General features: G+C 39.2%; 1 protein-coding gene across 10 annotated transcripts in view; it reads left to right on the forward strand.

Annotated features, from left to right (window-relative positions):
• Positions 1 to 14,665, forward strand: part of ppfia2 (PTPRF interacting protein alpha 2) — a 311,096-nt gene that overhangs the window by 236,026 nt on the left and 60,405 nt on the right. For 7 of the 10 annotated variants that reach the window (XR_004414887.1, XM_033038206.1, XM_033038207.1 and 4 more), the window contains 7 exons: positions 598 to 729; positions 4,685 to 4,747; positions 5,505 to 5,596; positions 6,174 to 6,312; positions 8,133 to 8,356; positions 13,882 to 14,122; positions 14,473 to 14,502. Coding sequence is in view for 9 of the 10 variants with exons in the window: in XM_033038206.1 (XP_032894097.1) it covers positions 598 to 729; positions 4,685 to 4,747; positions 5,505 to 5,596; positions 6,174 to 6,312; positions 8,133 to 8,356; positions 13,882 to 14,122; positions 14,473 to 14,502 (921 nt within the window). In the remaining variant the exon portion in view is untranslated. The remainder of the gene's footprint in view (positions 1 to 597; positions 730 to 4,684; positions 4,748 to 5,504; positions 5,597 to 6,173; positions 6,313 to 8,132; positions 8,357 to 13,881; positions 14,123 to 14,472; positions 14,503 to 14,665) is intronic. The other 3 variants (XM_033038214.1, XM_033038209.1, XM_033038213.1) reach the window with 1 other exon arrangement.

Genomic DNA, 14,665 nt, shown 5'->3' on the forward strand with positions numbered 1-14,665 from the left:
CTTGTGATCTACTGTTCCTTCACCAGCACCAGCGGAAAAGCAGTTGGAAATGGTGAGAGAATGCTGGCTAGATGAATCCACAGTCTTTGATTGACTAAGAAACCCAGGGGCTTTTCCTCCAGTGAAAAGCACAGACTCTAATCCTAAAAGGGGCAACATTTGAAGGAAGGAATATCATTTAGGTTAGTGAACAAAAAGCAAAACTGTCCATAGAGCCGATTGACAATCTTTTCCCCTCATTATTTTTGTTTTTCTTCCTATAGACTTCATTATTACTGAGGTTATACCAAAGGGCTTGTGGTTGCATGGGGACGAGGTCTGTCTTCAAATAAGTACACCCATAAAGACGGATGAAATTAAAGGAAAATAAACCAAATGAGCAAAAAATACTTTGCAAATGAAAATTAGCTTGAGTTGAGTAGGAACAATAAGGAATGAAGTTTGTTCCTTAACAAAAATTTTGAATGTTAAGTAAGAGATAAAGTGGATTTGTTCACCGTTCACTGTTATGTGTCATTATTGAGCTTGAAAAGTAAATCACTTGATTCTTGTCTTTAACAGCAAAATGGAAATATTTTAAAATTTCAAATGTTTTAGGCTCGACAAAGAGAAAAAATGAACGAAGAGCACAATAAGCGACTGTCAGACACGGTGGATAGATTGTTGACAGAGTCGAATGAGCGACTTCAGCTACATCTAAAGGAAAGAATGGCCGCATTAGAGGATAAGGTAAAATGTTACATCTTTATTCAAAGTAACTATCATTTTATTTTGTGACAATCAAATCGTAGAGTTGTACAGCACAGAAGTAGGCCCATTAACCCATAACATTCATGCAGATCTACACCTACACTCCACGCTGTTCCATCAACACCACGCTGCCCCTGCAAGGCTGCCAGCATAATCAAGAATGTCTCACTCCGGTCACTCCCTCTTCTCCTCTCTTCCATCAGGCAAGAGGTACAGAAGTTTGAAAACGCACACCTCCAGATTCAGGGACAGTTTCTTCCCGGCTGCTATAAGGCAACTGAACCATCCTATCACTAACACCTACCTCATTGGAGACCAAACTATCTTGAATCAGACTTTACTGGACTTTATCATGCACTAAACGTTATACCCTTTAGCCTGTATCTGTACACAGTGGACTGCTTGATTGTAATCATGTAGTCTTTTCGCTGACTGGATAGAGCGCAACAAATAGCTTTTCGCTGTACCTTGATACACGTGACAAAAATAAACTAAACTAAACTAAATACTATATTATTATCCCACTACATTAATTCAATTTGCCAGTACATGGTCCCTATCCTTTTGCATTTAAGTGCCTGGCTAAATGTCTCTTAAGCATAGGAATTGTATCTGACACCATCATCTTTTCTGGCTGTGAATTCCAGTATCAATCCTATGATGTCACAAAAAAACTTTAGATTTTAGAAACTTTAAAAGCTCCAATCCACTTTAAAACTCCTTCCTCTTATTTTAGGCCTGAGCCCTCATGTTTTTGATATCATGATTCTAATTATTCTATGCTTCTTATAAATTACATACTTCTATCGGGTGACCACTCAGCCACCTTTGCTCCAGGGAAAACCAATCCAACCTATCCAATCTCTCCCCATAAAGGAAGGTAGTGGAAGCAGATTCAAAAGTGAACTTTAAGAGTCATTTCGATAGGCACTTGAACATGTGGGGAATGGAGGTATATCGATCATGTGCAGGCAGATGGGCTTAGTTTAAGTTGACATCATGTATGGCACAGGCATCATGAGCTGAAGCTCCTATTCCTACTGTGCTATTCTGTGTTCTATAATTAAAGTCTTACATGCAAGATAACATCGTGGTGAATCTCCTCTGCACTCTTTCCAATGTAACTACATCCATCCTTTAGTGTGATGCTCAGAACTGCATGCTGTTCTCCAAGTATGATCTAACCAGTATTTTGTGAACTTGCAATATAACCTCACAACTTTTATGTTATTCTTTAAATTATTTTTTGATGCGAGCAAACCCAGCACTAATTGTCAATTTGTAATTGTTCTTGAGAAAATATTGGTGGGCAGTCTTCTGCTGCAATCCTTCTGATGAGCAAACTCCCACAGCTATTGTGTGAGGAGTTTTAGTATTTTGAGCCAGTGAAAGATTTGTGATGTATATGTGTGGAGGGATTTGTGTTTAGCCAGCAAACTGAATCTGATTTTTTCATGCGGGACCCATTCATTCTCTGAATTACAGCTGATTGGGACAGCATTAAAGAAAATCTTGTACAGCAGAGTTTCTTGAACAAATCAGGTTATTAAGGTTATTATCAGGTTATTAAGGCCTTGACTGGCTACAGTCAGCGATCATAGGGTGCAGAACCGAGGAATTGTAGATGTTGGTTTATAGAATGTATAAAAATATATATTGATCCTAGTTTGCAGTCAGATTGCTTATCCTGACTCCACAGCTTCATTGTGAAACTGGAAGTTGTGAAACATTGTGAGTCTGAAGAAGGGTTTCGGCCCGAAACGTCGCCTATTTCCTTCGCTCCATAGATGCTGCTGCACCCGCTGAGTTTCCCCAGCAATTTTGTGTACCTTCCACTGCTTCATTGTTCAGTTGATATGCAGTTGTGCACTTGGTGGTTGGCTAAATGCAGAATGCCACCCATACCTGTAAGCATAGTCGGCATGGATGAGTTGGGCTGAAGGGCCTGTTTCCATGCTGTATAATTCTATAACTAACTCTATAACTACAATAGCTAAATGACTGCTTAAGGAATTGTTAAGTACAGTGCAAATACAATGATTAAATTACTGCACTAAAACCCAGGGCCGTGAGTTCAAATTGCACATGGCAACTGCAGCTTTAAGTTCCATTAATAATCTGGAATTAAAACAAAAACAGGTATTTTCAACAATGATGACCACAAAATTATCAGATTCTCATAAAAGCCCAAGTAGGGGTTAATGGGGAAGAAATCTGCCATCTTTACCTAATCTGGTCTGTTTCAGACTCTAAATCACAGAAATCTGACTGGTTTAGTTGAGACTATTTTAGTGAAAGTAATTTTAGGACCATAGAGATGGGCATACCACTGATGGCCACATCCTGAAAAGTGAATAAATAGAAAAACATCCGTCCAAAGCTTCTCTATCCTGCCACCGTGAATGGCATTGGATAGTAAATAGTTTACAGGAAGAGGAAGATCCAAGTCCATGGAGGAGTCCAGCATATAAATGGAATTACTCACAGCAAATTGATCCAGAAGTACCATGTTGTTGATTTATCCTGGCTTCCTCCCGAGCTCTGCATCAACTGATTTTGCGGCAGTCGCCTGTAATCGCCAAAAAAATTGCCTAAGTAGTACAGGCCCATTAGTTTCCAATAAATTATTCACCAATTCCCTGTTTGCATTTTGCCAAGATTATTCAGCAGCCTTGTTCAAAATATGAATCAAAGACCTGGTTTCAAAAGGTGAACTGAGAGTGACTTCCATTGACACGGAGACAATATTTATCTGAGTGCGACATTAAGGAGCATTGGTAAACCAGAATGTAACATGCATCAAAGAGAAAACACTCCAATCATTAAAGTTGCACCAATCACAAGGAAGGTGGTTGTGATCGTTGGAGATCAGTCGTTAAAGCCCCAGAACAATGCTGCAGGAGTTCCTCAGGGCAACCAATAACAACTTTCCTTCCACATTAAGGTCAGAAGAGGGAATATTCACTGTTTAATGTATAATGCTCAATTCCATTCCATGGCTTCAGTTGGACAAAGCCATCTATGCTTGCATGAGGAAAGATGTAGGGGACACATTGGAAACAAAAGTATCAGATCATGACTATCACTAACTGGGCCAAGTCTAACCACCCACTGTTATCTTTAAATATATCTAATCCACAAATGTCCATGGGCTATTGACACCCAACCTAATACCAGTATTCTCAATCCCAGTTAGTCTTTACCTGCTGGTGCATTCAGCAACTGTTTCTATCTTCTGTTATAGGAAAAAACTTCACAATAAATAATAACAATGAACTGCTCCTGTTTCAGGTTTAACATTCTGATCGCCAGCATTGGCTGTAGGCCACGTGCCTTGAGTGCAGATGTGTTTTCGATCAACACAGGTTACTTTCAATGTAGGACTTCTGAAATTACTCCCCATTAACGTGCAACACTGCAAAGTGAAAGCATGATTGCTGCTCTCTAACACCACATAACATTCCACAGGTTGCACCACCTTATTCATTGTGTGGACAAAACAGGGACAATATGTCCCTGCACATGGCCATTTATTCAGTGTGATTGATTTTAAGTCTTCTTCTTCTTGCGTATGGCGTGCACAGCCTAAAGTTGTAGGTCAACTTGTTCTTAATTTGTTCATTAATTTGATCTATTTGTTTGTGCACGTCGGGTTGATTGCATTAGTTGAAACAGGGTGGACCACGTGAAGGTTGCAATCTCCCACCCCATTGATTTTAAGTAATAGTAAGTTTAACTTGTTCAGCAAAAACACAGAATAAGCTTCCATTCATGAAAGTATATATAAAGTGTTCTAAAAATACATCATAAACTCTTGCAAGAACATTTGCATATCATAAGTAGTGAGGTCCTTTGTGTGCAAACTCCGTTAATGTACTTAACATGCCTGTTTCATCAAATTTGTCAAATACAAATGCTTGTTTTATTATTTTAGAACATACTGATACAAGAATCTGAACTCTTAAGAAAACAACTAGAAGAGTCTCTTCATGATAAGGTAACATTATGAGCTCAGTTCAGGAGAAGATGTGATATAGTAACATTTTTTGATTATACATAATTAATCTGTTAAAGTTTAGTGCTTTGGTGGCAAACTGTTGAAGATCCATGATTTCATCATAATGGCAATTAATTATTATGACATTAAATAATAGTACATTAAAAGTTTCAGGCAGGCTTCTTTATCACTGTGTTCAATATCACCTTTAATGTGATTCAGTTATATTGCAACTTTGATCGATGAGCTGCACTTCACAATTACATTACAGTAGTCCAGGAGAGTATATGATTAGCATTGTGTGAATTAATTTATTGCTTTAAAATGGCTTATGCATGCACTATTTTGTCATTGAAGGGCTTTATAGTATTATAAAGACACTCTTCAATAAACTATGGATTAATTCTCGAACTCCTATTCATCTCAACAATGATTGTTTAATTGAGCTTGCAAGTGGTTTTCTGAAGAGGTAAACCTCCTGTTAGCAAAATATTTTACTAAGAGCAGAAACAAAGTCATCAGTGTTAATGCAGCTTGTATAATGACCCTTTCCAAGTTACAACAAATGTGGTACAGAATACTGGTGTCTCAGTATATTAGTGTGTGGGTTTTAATTTCCCAGTATTTTAGTGGTGATACTAAAACCAATTTCTGTTATTTCTTTTTGCAATTTGCACATTTCTATAAATTACATGGTTGTGTATTGTAAGAACTTTTGTTTAATTGCTAAAATTTGTATAATGACTTTTCTCCTCAGGAGCAATTAGCTGAAGAAGTAGAAAAATTACATGCAGAGGTTCAACAAATGAAAATGCAGTCAGTTTCTTTATTGGACTCAACCATGTCCAGGTAACCTGAAGGAGAAATGCCAGTTGAATACACGTATTTTAAATTGATATAGAACAGCACTCAAGGGCCTGTCCCACTTACGTGACTTTTTCGGAGACTGCCGGCACCCGCCATAGGTCGCCGAAAATTTTCAACATGTTGAAAATTCAGCGGTGACCAGAAAGATGCTATGACTCTTTTGGTGACTAGGAGACCTCTCACGACCATAGAGGCGCCACCCTGGCGACCTCTCACGACCATGCAGGCGACCTCCTGGCAACATGCCCCCTGGTGACACCCCGCAACACCCGTGACATGTCGCCAGGGGTCCCTGTATGGTCGTGAGAGGTCTCCTAGTCACCCAAAGAGTTGTAGCGTCTTTCTGGTTGCCGTTGAAATATAGTTGATGTCTCAAGCGTTTAGATAATTTTGTTTACATAACATTTCATTTATAGCATGTTAAATATTACAAATATAATGACTGTTATGATTTACATTAATATTTCAGCATTATTTACAGTAAAAATAATTTTTGGAAGACGGTGACCTCCAGTCCATAATATTCTTAGCAATATAATCTATGTATTGTTATCTGCAGGCCACTTTTGGATCCCTCACCTGAGAAACGGTATTCCATGGGCTCATTGATAGATAGCCAGTCTGACCATTTTAGGTCTTCCAATTTGCTAAGGAGATCACAGAGAGGGCGTTCATTGGGCCGCAGAGAAGAACCAAAGGTTTGTACTTGAGGTTTGAATTAATGCATAGCTACATAATTGTTAATGTACATGTTATCTTTTGCTCAACTCTTAATTCAATTTGTATGATTAAATAAGAATAAATTGAGTCCAATGAGATAACTTTATTGATGATGGTTTTATAGTCTTTATAGTTAATAAAGAGATTGAGGTCACACAGAAAAAGAGACTGCAGGTGCTGGAATGTGAAGCAACACATATCTGCTGGAGGAACCCAGCAGGTTGAACTGCATCTGCAGGGAAATGGGAATGGATGACATTTTGGATTAAAAACCTGCATCAGGGCTCAAAACATTGAGTTTCTCTGGCAAATTGTTGCTGATTGAGATTGGGAATCAAGGGTTGTGCTGGGAGACTCATTGATCAGAGAACTGATCTGTATGCAGAGCAGATTCAATGGGCCAAATAGCCTAATCATGCTCCTATATCTTATGGTCTAACTGTGAGTTAGTGGAGATTGGAAGACATGTGGAGTGGCTAGAGAGATCAGGGTTAGAGAGAAACAATATCTACCAAGAGCAGAGAATTTGATTGAACATAGATGAGGGGCTGGGAGAATATGTGTTTGGGGAGATATTTATGGGGTGCCCAGAGATATTGTGAGTTAGTGTTTAAGAAGGAACTGCAGATGCTGGAAAATTGAAGGTACACAAAAATGCTGGAGAAACTCAGCAGGTGCAGCAGCATCTATGGAGCGAAGGAAATAGGCAACGTTTCGGGCCGAAACCCTTCTTCAGACCGTGAGTTAGATTTGATATTGCCATTTCAACCGGTGACAGCTATATGGAAGTGGTGTGGGTGGCATTGGGAAATAGAAGATTGATGTGCAGGTCAGTCAGATCATGTAGGATTACAATTGTTGCAAGAGAAGGAGAGAAAATCCGTGAAATCTTATGAAAGACTTGGATTGAAGAGGGTCAAGGTGGCCTCATGGATTGGGGAACCTGGGGAGAAAATAAATCAAATGGAAGGGCAGATGGCTGGAGGTGATTTCATCCCTCATCGGGCATATGTTTGTGAAGGTTTGGAAGATTCCAAAGTCCAAACAGGTTTCCTTGGTACCAGCACAGAAACATTTGCATCCACTACCAAGAAGCAATGGTGCAAGAGTATGACTCCTTTTGGCTCGCAGGTTTCTCAACTCCACGAAACCAGAGGTCAGTGTTAAAGTTTAAGAATGTGAGGCACGTATCATCATTAAAATATTTCAATAAGGGATTCAGTTTCCGCAAGCAAGTTGCCCCCCAGGGCCTGGTTCACCTCCATTATAACTGTAAGTGAAAAGATTAGGTATAAATTGGGTTTGGGTTTGAGATCTTTTATACCTGTAGTTCTACCTGACTGAACCCCAATTATTTGGAGGGAAAATTGCTTTAAAATCTCTGCACTGAAAATGAAAATATGTGCAAGAAATTTGACTTCAACATGAAAAATAACAATTAATTTTCAACTCAGTAGATTTTATATACATGATATTTTTCCCATGATTTGAAATGTAACATTAATTTCTGTTGATGTATCTATGGATGTGACTTCTGAAAGATACAAATGATAATAATATGGAGGGATTTAAAACCAAGATAATATAAAAGTAATAGTTTCTAGCTTTCCATTTAGTTTGCATCGACCATGGGCAATGAAATGTGGATGACATGGGGAGTCATGGAATATGAGATTCATCTACCATAACTACAGCAGAAGATTTGCATCTCTAAGCTTCCTGTAAAACCTTCCACTAAAGTTATAATAAATGATTAGGACAATCATCCCAGAAATGTGACACTTTGTTTGCATTTCAGATACAGACACTTGGTGACAATGAATGGAGCAGAACTCAGCAGATTGGTATGCTGAGCAGCCATCAGTTTGAAAGTGACACTGAAATGTCTGACATTGATGATGATGATGACAGAGAAACAATATTTAGTTCCATGGATCTTCTTTCACCTAGTGGACATTCTGATGCTCAGACGCTTGCCATGATGTTACAAGAGCAGCTTGATGCTATTAACAATGAAATAAGGTGTCTTTATCATATTACATTTCAATAATGACTTACTATTATAAAAGATATTGAAGACAAATTTGGGAGATTAATTAAGATTTTGCAGATATGCTTTAATTTAGATAAATATAGATAGTACACGGAGTAACCAGTATCTGTACAAAGTGGTATAACGTGCAATGAACCTATTCTCAAGTATGTCTATGCAAGCAATTGAATCCACAATTTTTAATAAGAGGACCTAGCCAGACTGATTATAAATTCATAATTAGTTTACCTTTGTAGTTAGATTGGCTTTGGTACATGTAATTTAGTTTGTTTTTATATTTCAATGAAGCTGTATGACTATGAATTCAGAAGAAAGCTACCTGATTGCTGGGCATTTCCAGCATCACTCATTTCTTTTTGAACACTTGTTTAATAGTTTTCTCCTTCTCCTTTAATCTCTACCTTTTAGAAACATAGAAACTTAGAAAATAGGTGCAGGAGGAAGCCATTGGGTCCTTTGAGCCAGCACCGCCATTCATTGTGATCATGGCTGATCATCCACAATCAGTAACCCATGCCTGCCTTCTCCCCATACCCCTTGATTCCGCTAGTCCCAAGAGCTCTATCTAACTGTCTTTTAAATTCATCCAATGAATTCCACAAATTCACAACTCTGCGTGAAAACGTTTTTTCTCATCTCAGTTTTCAATGGTTTCCCCTTTATTCTCAGACTGTGGCCCCTGGTTCTGGACTCATCCAACATTGGGAATATTTTTCCTGTATCTAGCTTGTCCAGTCCTTTTATAATCTTATGTTTCTATAAGATCCTCCCTCATCCTAAATTCCAGTAAATACAAGCCCAGTCTTTCCAATCTTTCCTCATATGACAGTCCTGTCATCCCGGGGATTAACCTTGTGAACCTCCGCTGCTCTCCCTCACTAGCAAGGATGCCCTTCCTCAAATTAGGAGACCAAAACTGCACACAATGCTCCAGATATGGTCTTACCAGGGCCCTGTACAACTGCAGCAGGACCTCTTTACTCCTATACTCAAATCCTCTCTTTATAATGGCCAGCATGCCATTAGCTTTCTTCACTGTCTGCTGTACCTGCATGTTTACATTCAGTGACTGGTGTACAAGGACGGTCAGGTCTCGTTGCACTTCCCTTTTTCCTAATCTGACACCATTGAGATAATAATCTACCTCCTTGTTCTTGCGCTAAAGTGGATGACCTCACATTTACCTACATTATACTGCATCTGCCATGCATCTGCCCACTCACACCTCCTAGCATCCTCTTCGCAGTTCACACTGCCACCCAGCTTTGTGTCATCTACAAATTTGCTCGAGTTACTTTTAATTCCATTATCCAAAACATTAATATATATTGTAAATTGTTGCGGCCCCAGCACCGAGCCTTGCGGCACTCCACTCGCCACTGCCTGCCACTCTGACAGGGACCAGTTTATCCCTACTCTTTGTTTCCTGTCTGCCAACCAATTCTTTATCCATGTCAATACCCTACCCCCAATACCATGTGCTCTAATTTTGTCCATTATTCTCCTGTGTGGGACCTTATCCAAGGCTTTCTGAAAGTCCAGATACATTACATCCACTAGCTCTCCTTCATCCATTTTACTTGTCACATCCTCATAAAATTCCAGAAGATTAGTCAAGCAGGATTTCCCCTTCATAAATCCATGCTTATTTGGACCAATCCTTTTACTGCTATCCAAATGCGCCATTATTACTTATTTAATAATTGACTCCAGCATCTTCCCCACCACCGATGTCAGGCTAACTGTCTATAACCATATAACCATATAACAATTACAGCACGGAAACAGGCCAACTCGGCCCTTCTAGTCCGTGCCGAACACTTATTCTCCCCTAGTCCTATCTACCTGCACTCAGACCATAACCCTCCATTCCTTTCCCGTCCATATACCTATCCAATTTATTTTTAAATGATAAAATCGAACCTGCCTCCACCACTTCCACTGGAAGCTCATTCCACACAGCTACCACTCTCTGAGTAAAGAAGTTCCCCCTCATGTTACCCCTAAACTTCTGTCCCATAATTCTCAAGTCATGTCCTCTTGTTTGAATCTTCCCTACTCTCAATGGGAAAAGCTTATCCACGTCAACTCTGTCTATCCCTCTCATCATTTTAAAGACCTCTATCAAGTCCCCCCTTAACCTTCTGCGCTCCAAAGAATAAAGACCTAACTTGTTCAACCTTTCTCTGTAACTTAGTTGCTGAAACCCAGGCAATATTCTAGTAAATCTCCTCTGTACTCTCTCTATTTTGTTGACATCCTTCCTATAATTAGGCGACCAAAATTGTACACCATACTCCAGAATTGGCCTCACCAATGCCTTGTACAATTTTAACATTACATCCCAACTTCTATACTCAATGCTCTGATTTATAAAGGCCAGCACACCAAAAGCTTTCTTTACCACCCTATCTACATGAGATTCCAACTTCAGGGAACTGTGCACAGTTATTCCTAGATCCCTCTGTTCAACTGCATTCCTCAATTCCCTACCATTTACCATGCACTTCCTATTTTGATTTGTCCCGCCAAGATGTAGCACCTCACACTTATCAGCATTAAACTCCATCTGCCATCTTTCAGCCCACTCTACCAAATGGCCTAAATCTCTCTGTAGACTTTGAAAATCCACTTCATTATCCACAACACCACCTATCTTAGTATCATCTGCATACTTACTAATCCAATTTACCACACCTTCATCCAGATCATTGATGTACATGACAAACAACAGTGGACCCAACACAGATCCCTGTGGCACCCCACTAGTCACCGGCCTCCAACCTGACAAACAGCCATCCACCATTACTCTCTGGCATCTCCCATTCAGCCACTGTTGAATCCATCTTGCTACTCCACCATTAATACCCAACAATTGAACCTTCTTAACCAACCTTCCATGAGGAACCTTGTCAAAGGCCTTACTGAAGTCCATATAGACAACATCCACTGCTTTACCCTCATCAATTTCCCGAGTAACCTCTTCAAAAAATTCAAGAAGATTAGTCAAACATGACCTTCCAGGCACAAATCCATGTTAACTGTTCCTAATCAGACCCTGTTTATCCAGATGCTTATATATATTATCTCTAAGTAACCTTTCCATTAATTTGCCCACCACTGACGTCAAACTAACAGGTCTATAATTGCTAGGTTTACTCTTAGAACCCTTTTTAAACAATGGAACAACATGCGCAGTACGGCAATCCTCCGGCACTATTCCCATTTCTAATGACAATTGAAATATTTCTGTCATAGCCCCTGCTATTTCTACACTAACTTCCCTCAATGTCCTAGGGAATATCGTGTCAGGACCTGGAGACTTATGCGCTTTTATATTTTTCAAAAGTGTCAGTACTTCCTCTCCTTTGAATCTCATAGTTTCCATAGGTACTCTACTTGTTTCCCTTACCTCACATAATTCAATATCCTTCTCCTTGGTGAATACTGAAGAAAAGAAATTGTTCAATATCTCCCCCATCTCTTTTGGCTCTGCAAATAGCTGTCCACTCTGACTCTCTAATGGGCCAATTTTATCCCTCATTATCCTTTTGCTATTAATATAGCTGTAGAAACCCTTTGGATTTACTTTCACCTTACTTGCCAAAGCAACCTCATATCTTCTTTTAGCTTTTCTAATTTCTTTCTTAAGATTCTTTTTACATTCTTTATACTCCTCAAGCACCTAATTTACTCCATGCTGCCTATAATTATTGTAGATCTCTCTCTTTTTCCGAACCAAGTGTCCAATTTCCCTTGAAAACCATGGCTCTTTCCAATTTTTACTATTTCCTTTCAACCGAACAGGGACATAAAGATTCTGTACTCTTAAAATTTCATCTTTAAATGTCCTCCATTTCTCCTCCACATCCTTCCCATCAAACAAAATGTCCCAATTCACTCCTTTTAAATCCTTTCGCATCTCCTCAAAGTTAGCCTTTCTCCAATCAAAAATCTCAACCCTAGGTCCAGTTCTGACCCTCTCCATAATTATATTGAAACTAATGGTCTATAATTCCTCGTTTTCTCTCTCGCTCCTGTCTTGAAAAGTGGGATAACATTAGCTCCCCTCCAATGCACAAAAACTGATCCTGAATCTATAGAACATTGGAAAAAGATCACCAATGTGCCTCCAATTTCTAGAGCCATCTCCTTGAGTACCCTGGGATGCAGGCCATCAGGCCCTGGGGATTTATCAGCCTTCAGTCCCATCAGTCGACCCAACACTATATCTCGCCTAATGCAAATTTCTTTCAGTTCCTCTGTCTCCCTAGTTCCTCTGTCCTCTGGTACATCTGGGAGTTTATTTGTGTCTTCCTTAGTGATGACAGAACCAAAGTACCTGTTCCACTCTTCTGCCATTTCCTTGTTCCCTATAATAATTTCACCTGTTTCTGCCTTCAAGGGACCCACATTTGTCTTTACTAATCCTTTTCTCTTAACATACCTAGAGAGGCTTTTACTATCCTTCTTCATATTCTTGGTGAGCTTACCTTCGTACTTCATTTTTTCACCATGTATTGCCCTTTTTGTTACTTTCTAATGTCCTTTGAAAGTTTCCCAATCCTCAGGTTTCCCACTACTCTTTGCTATGTTATACATCTTTTCTTTTAGTTTTATACCGTCCCTAACTTCCCTTGTCAGCCACGGTTGCCTCTTACTCCCTTTAGAATCTTTCTTCCTCTTTGGAATGAAATGATCCTGCATCTTCTGGATTATGCCCAGAAGTTCCTGCCATTGCTGTTCCACCGTCATTCCTGCTAGGATCTTTTTCCAGTCGACCTTGGCCAGCTCCTCTCTCATGCCTTCACAATCCCCTTTGTCCAACTGCAACACTGACACTTCTGATTTAATCTTCTCCCTCTCAAATTGAAGATTAAAACTTATCATATTATGGTCACTACCTCCTAGCGGTTCCTTTACCTTGAGTTCCCTTATTAAATCTGGTTCATTAGACAACAGTAAATCCAGAATTGCCTTCTCTCTGGTAGGCCCCAATACAAGCAGCTCTAAGAATCCATCTCGGAGGCGCATGGATAAACATGGCAATTGCACAACCAGAAAATTCACGAGCATAACCAAAATCATAGTTCATTTATGAGAGGTGGTTTTGCTGTTAAGCCCAGCATTTATTGTTCATCCCCAATTGCCTTTGGAGAAAATGGAGAGGCGCCATTTTGAACTGATGCAGTTCATGCATTAATCAGTTTTGAGGAGCCTTTGGCCATTTCGGAGAGCATTTGTGAGTTAAGCATATTTCTTGAGAGTCCAGTTACATTTTGGAAAGATTGCAGAAGAACAACAGATTTTCCTCCATGTGGATACGGAGAACAGTCCAAAAGTTACAAGATTACTAATTCTAAATCATGACAGTATTTTAAGCATTGACTTGACCAATGATCAAAGGCATTTGAATGAATTATAAATATTGTGTGGGGTGTGAAAGAAATGAAATGCATGACAATTTTTTCTTAAACCTTTGTGAATTTTTCAGGTTAATCCAGGAAGAGAAGGAGTCAACTGAACTTCGTGCTGAGGAAATTGAGAATCGAGTGGGTAGTGTTAGCCTCGAAGGTCTAAATTTGGCCAGAATGCATCCAGGGAGATCTATTACAGGCTCGGTTACTGCGTCTTCATTAGCCAGTTCCTCCCCTCCGATAAGTGGGCACTCAACACCAAAATTTCAAGCACGTAGCCCTGCCAGGGACATGGATCGTATGGGCATCATGACACTGGTAAGTTTATGAATGAAATGTGATGCACTTTTTTCTGAATTTTCTTGAGAGTACTTACTGGAGAAAAAGGCAAGGCAAACTAGAGTTGAATTTTTTGCATTCCAAATTTTTAGATCGCAGAAAGCACGGGTCATCATCATAGTTCAAGCCTTACATAGAAAATTGCATGGTATTTTTGAATGGAAAGTCTAGGTTCGAAAGCATGTTCGAAGCTCTGGTTGTAAATGCTTTTTCTGGTTTATTATGTATGACTTATTGTAAACTATTATTCATATTCAAATTGGCAATGCTTGCAATGACCATCTGCTGTTCTTATTTATTTTTGTGCCTTTACTCTTTTGCCAAATCAGCCTAGTGATCTAAGGAAGCATCGGAGAAAGGTAATTATCTTAATTGCATTTCAAGGGAATACTATATATTTAGATTTTGAACATCAAATCATTCTTTGATTAGCATTTTTCAAAAAATCATAATTTGTCTAAACTCATTATTTATTTGATATTGTTGAGCATATATTTAGATATTTTACGGTTAGTGCTAATT

This window comes from Amblyraja radiata, chromosome 19 (assembly GCF_010909765.2).
Source record: "Amblyraja radiata isolate CabotCenter1 chromosome 19, sAmbRad1.1.pri, whole genome shotgun sequence".
Lineage (NCBI taxonomy): Eukaryota > Metazoa > Chordata > Chondrichthyes > Rajiformes > Rajidae > Amblyraja > Amblyraja radiata.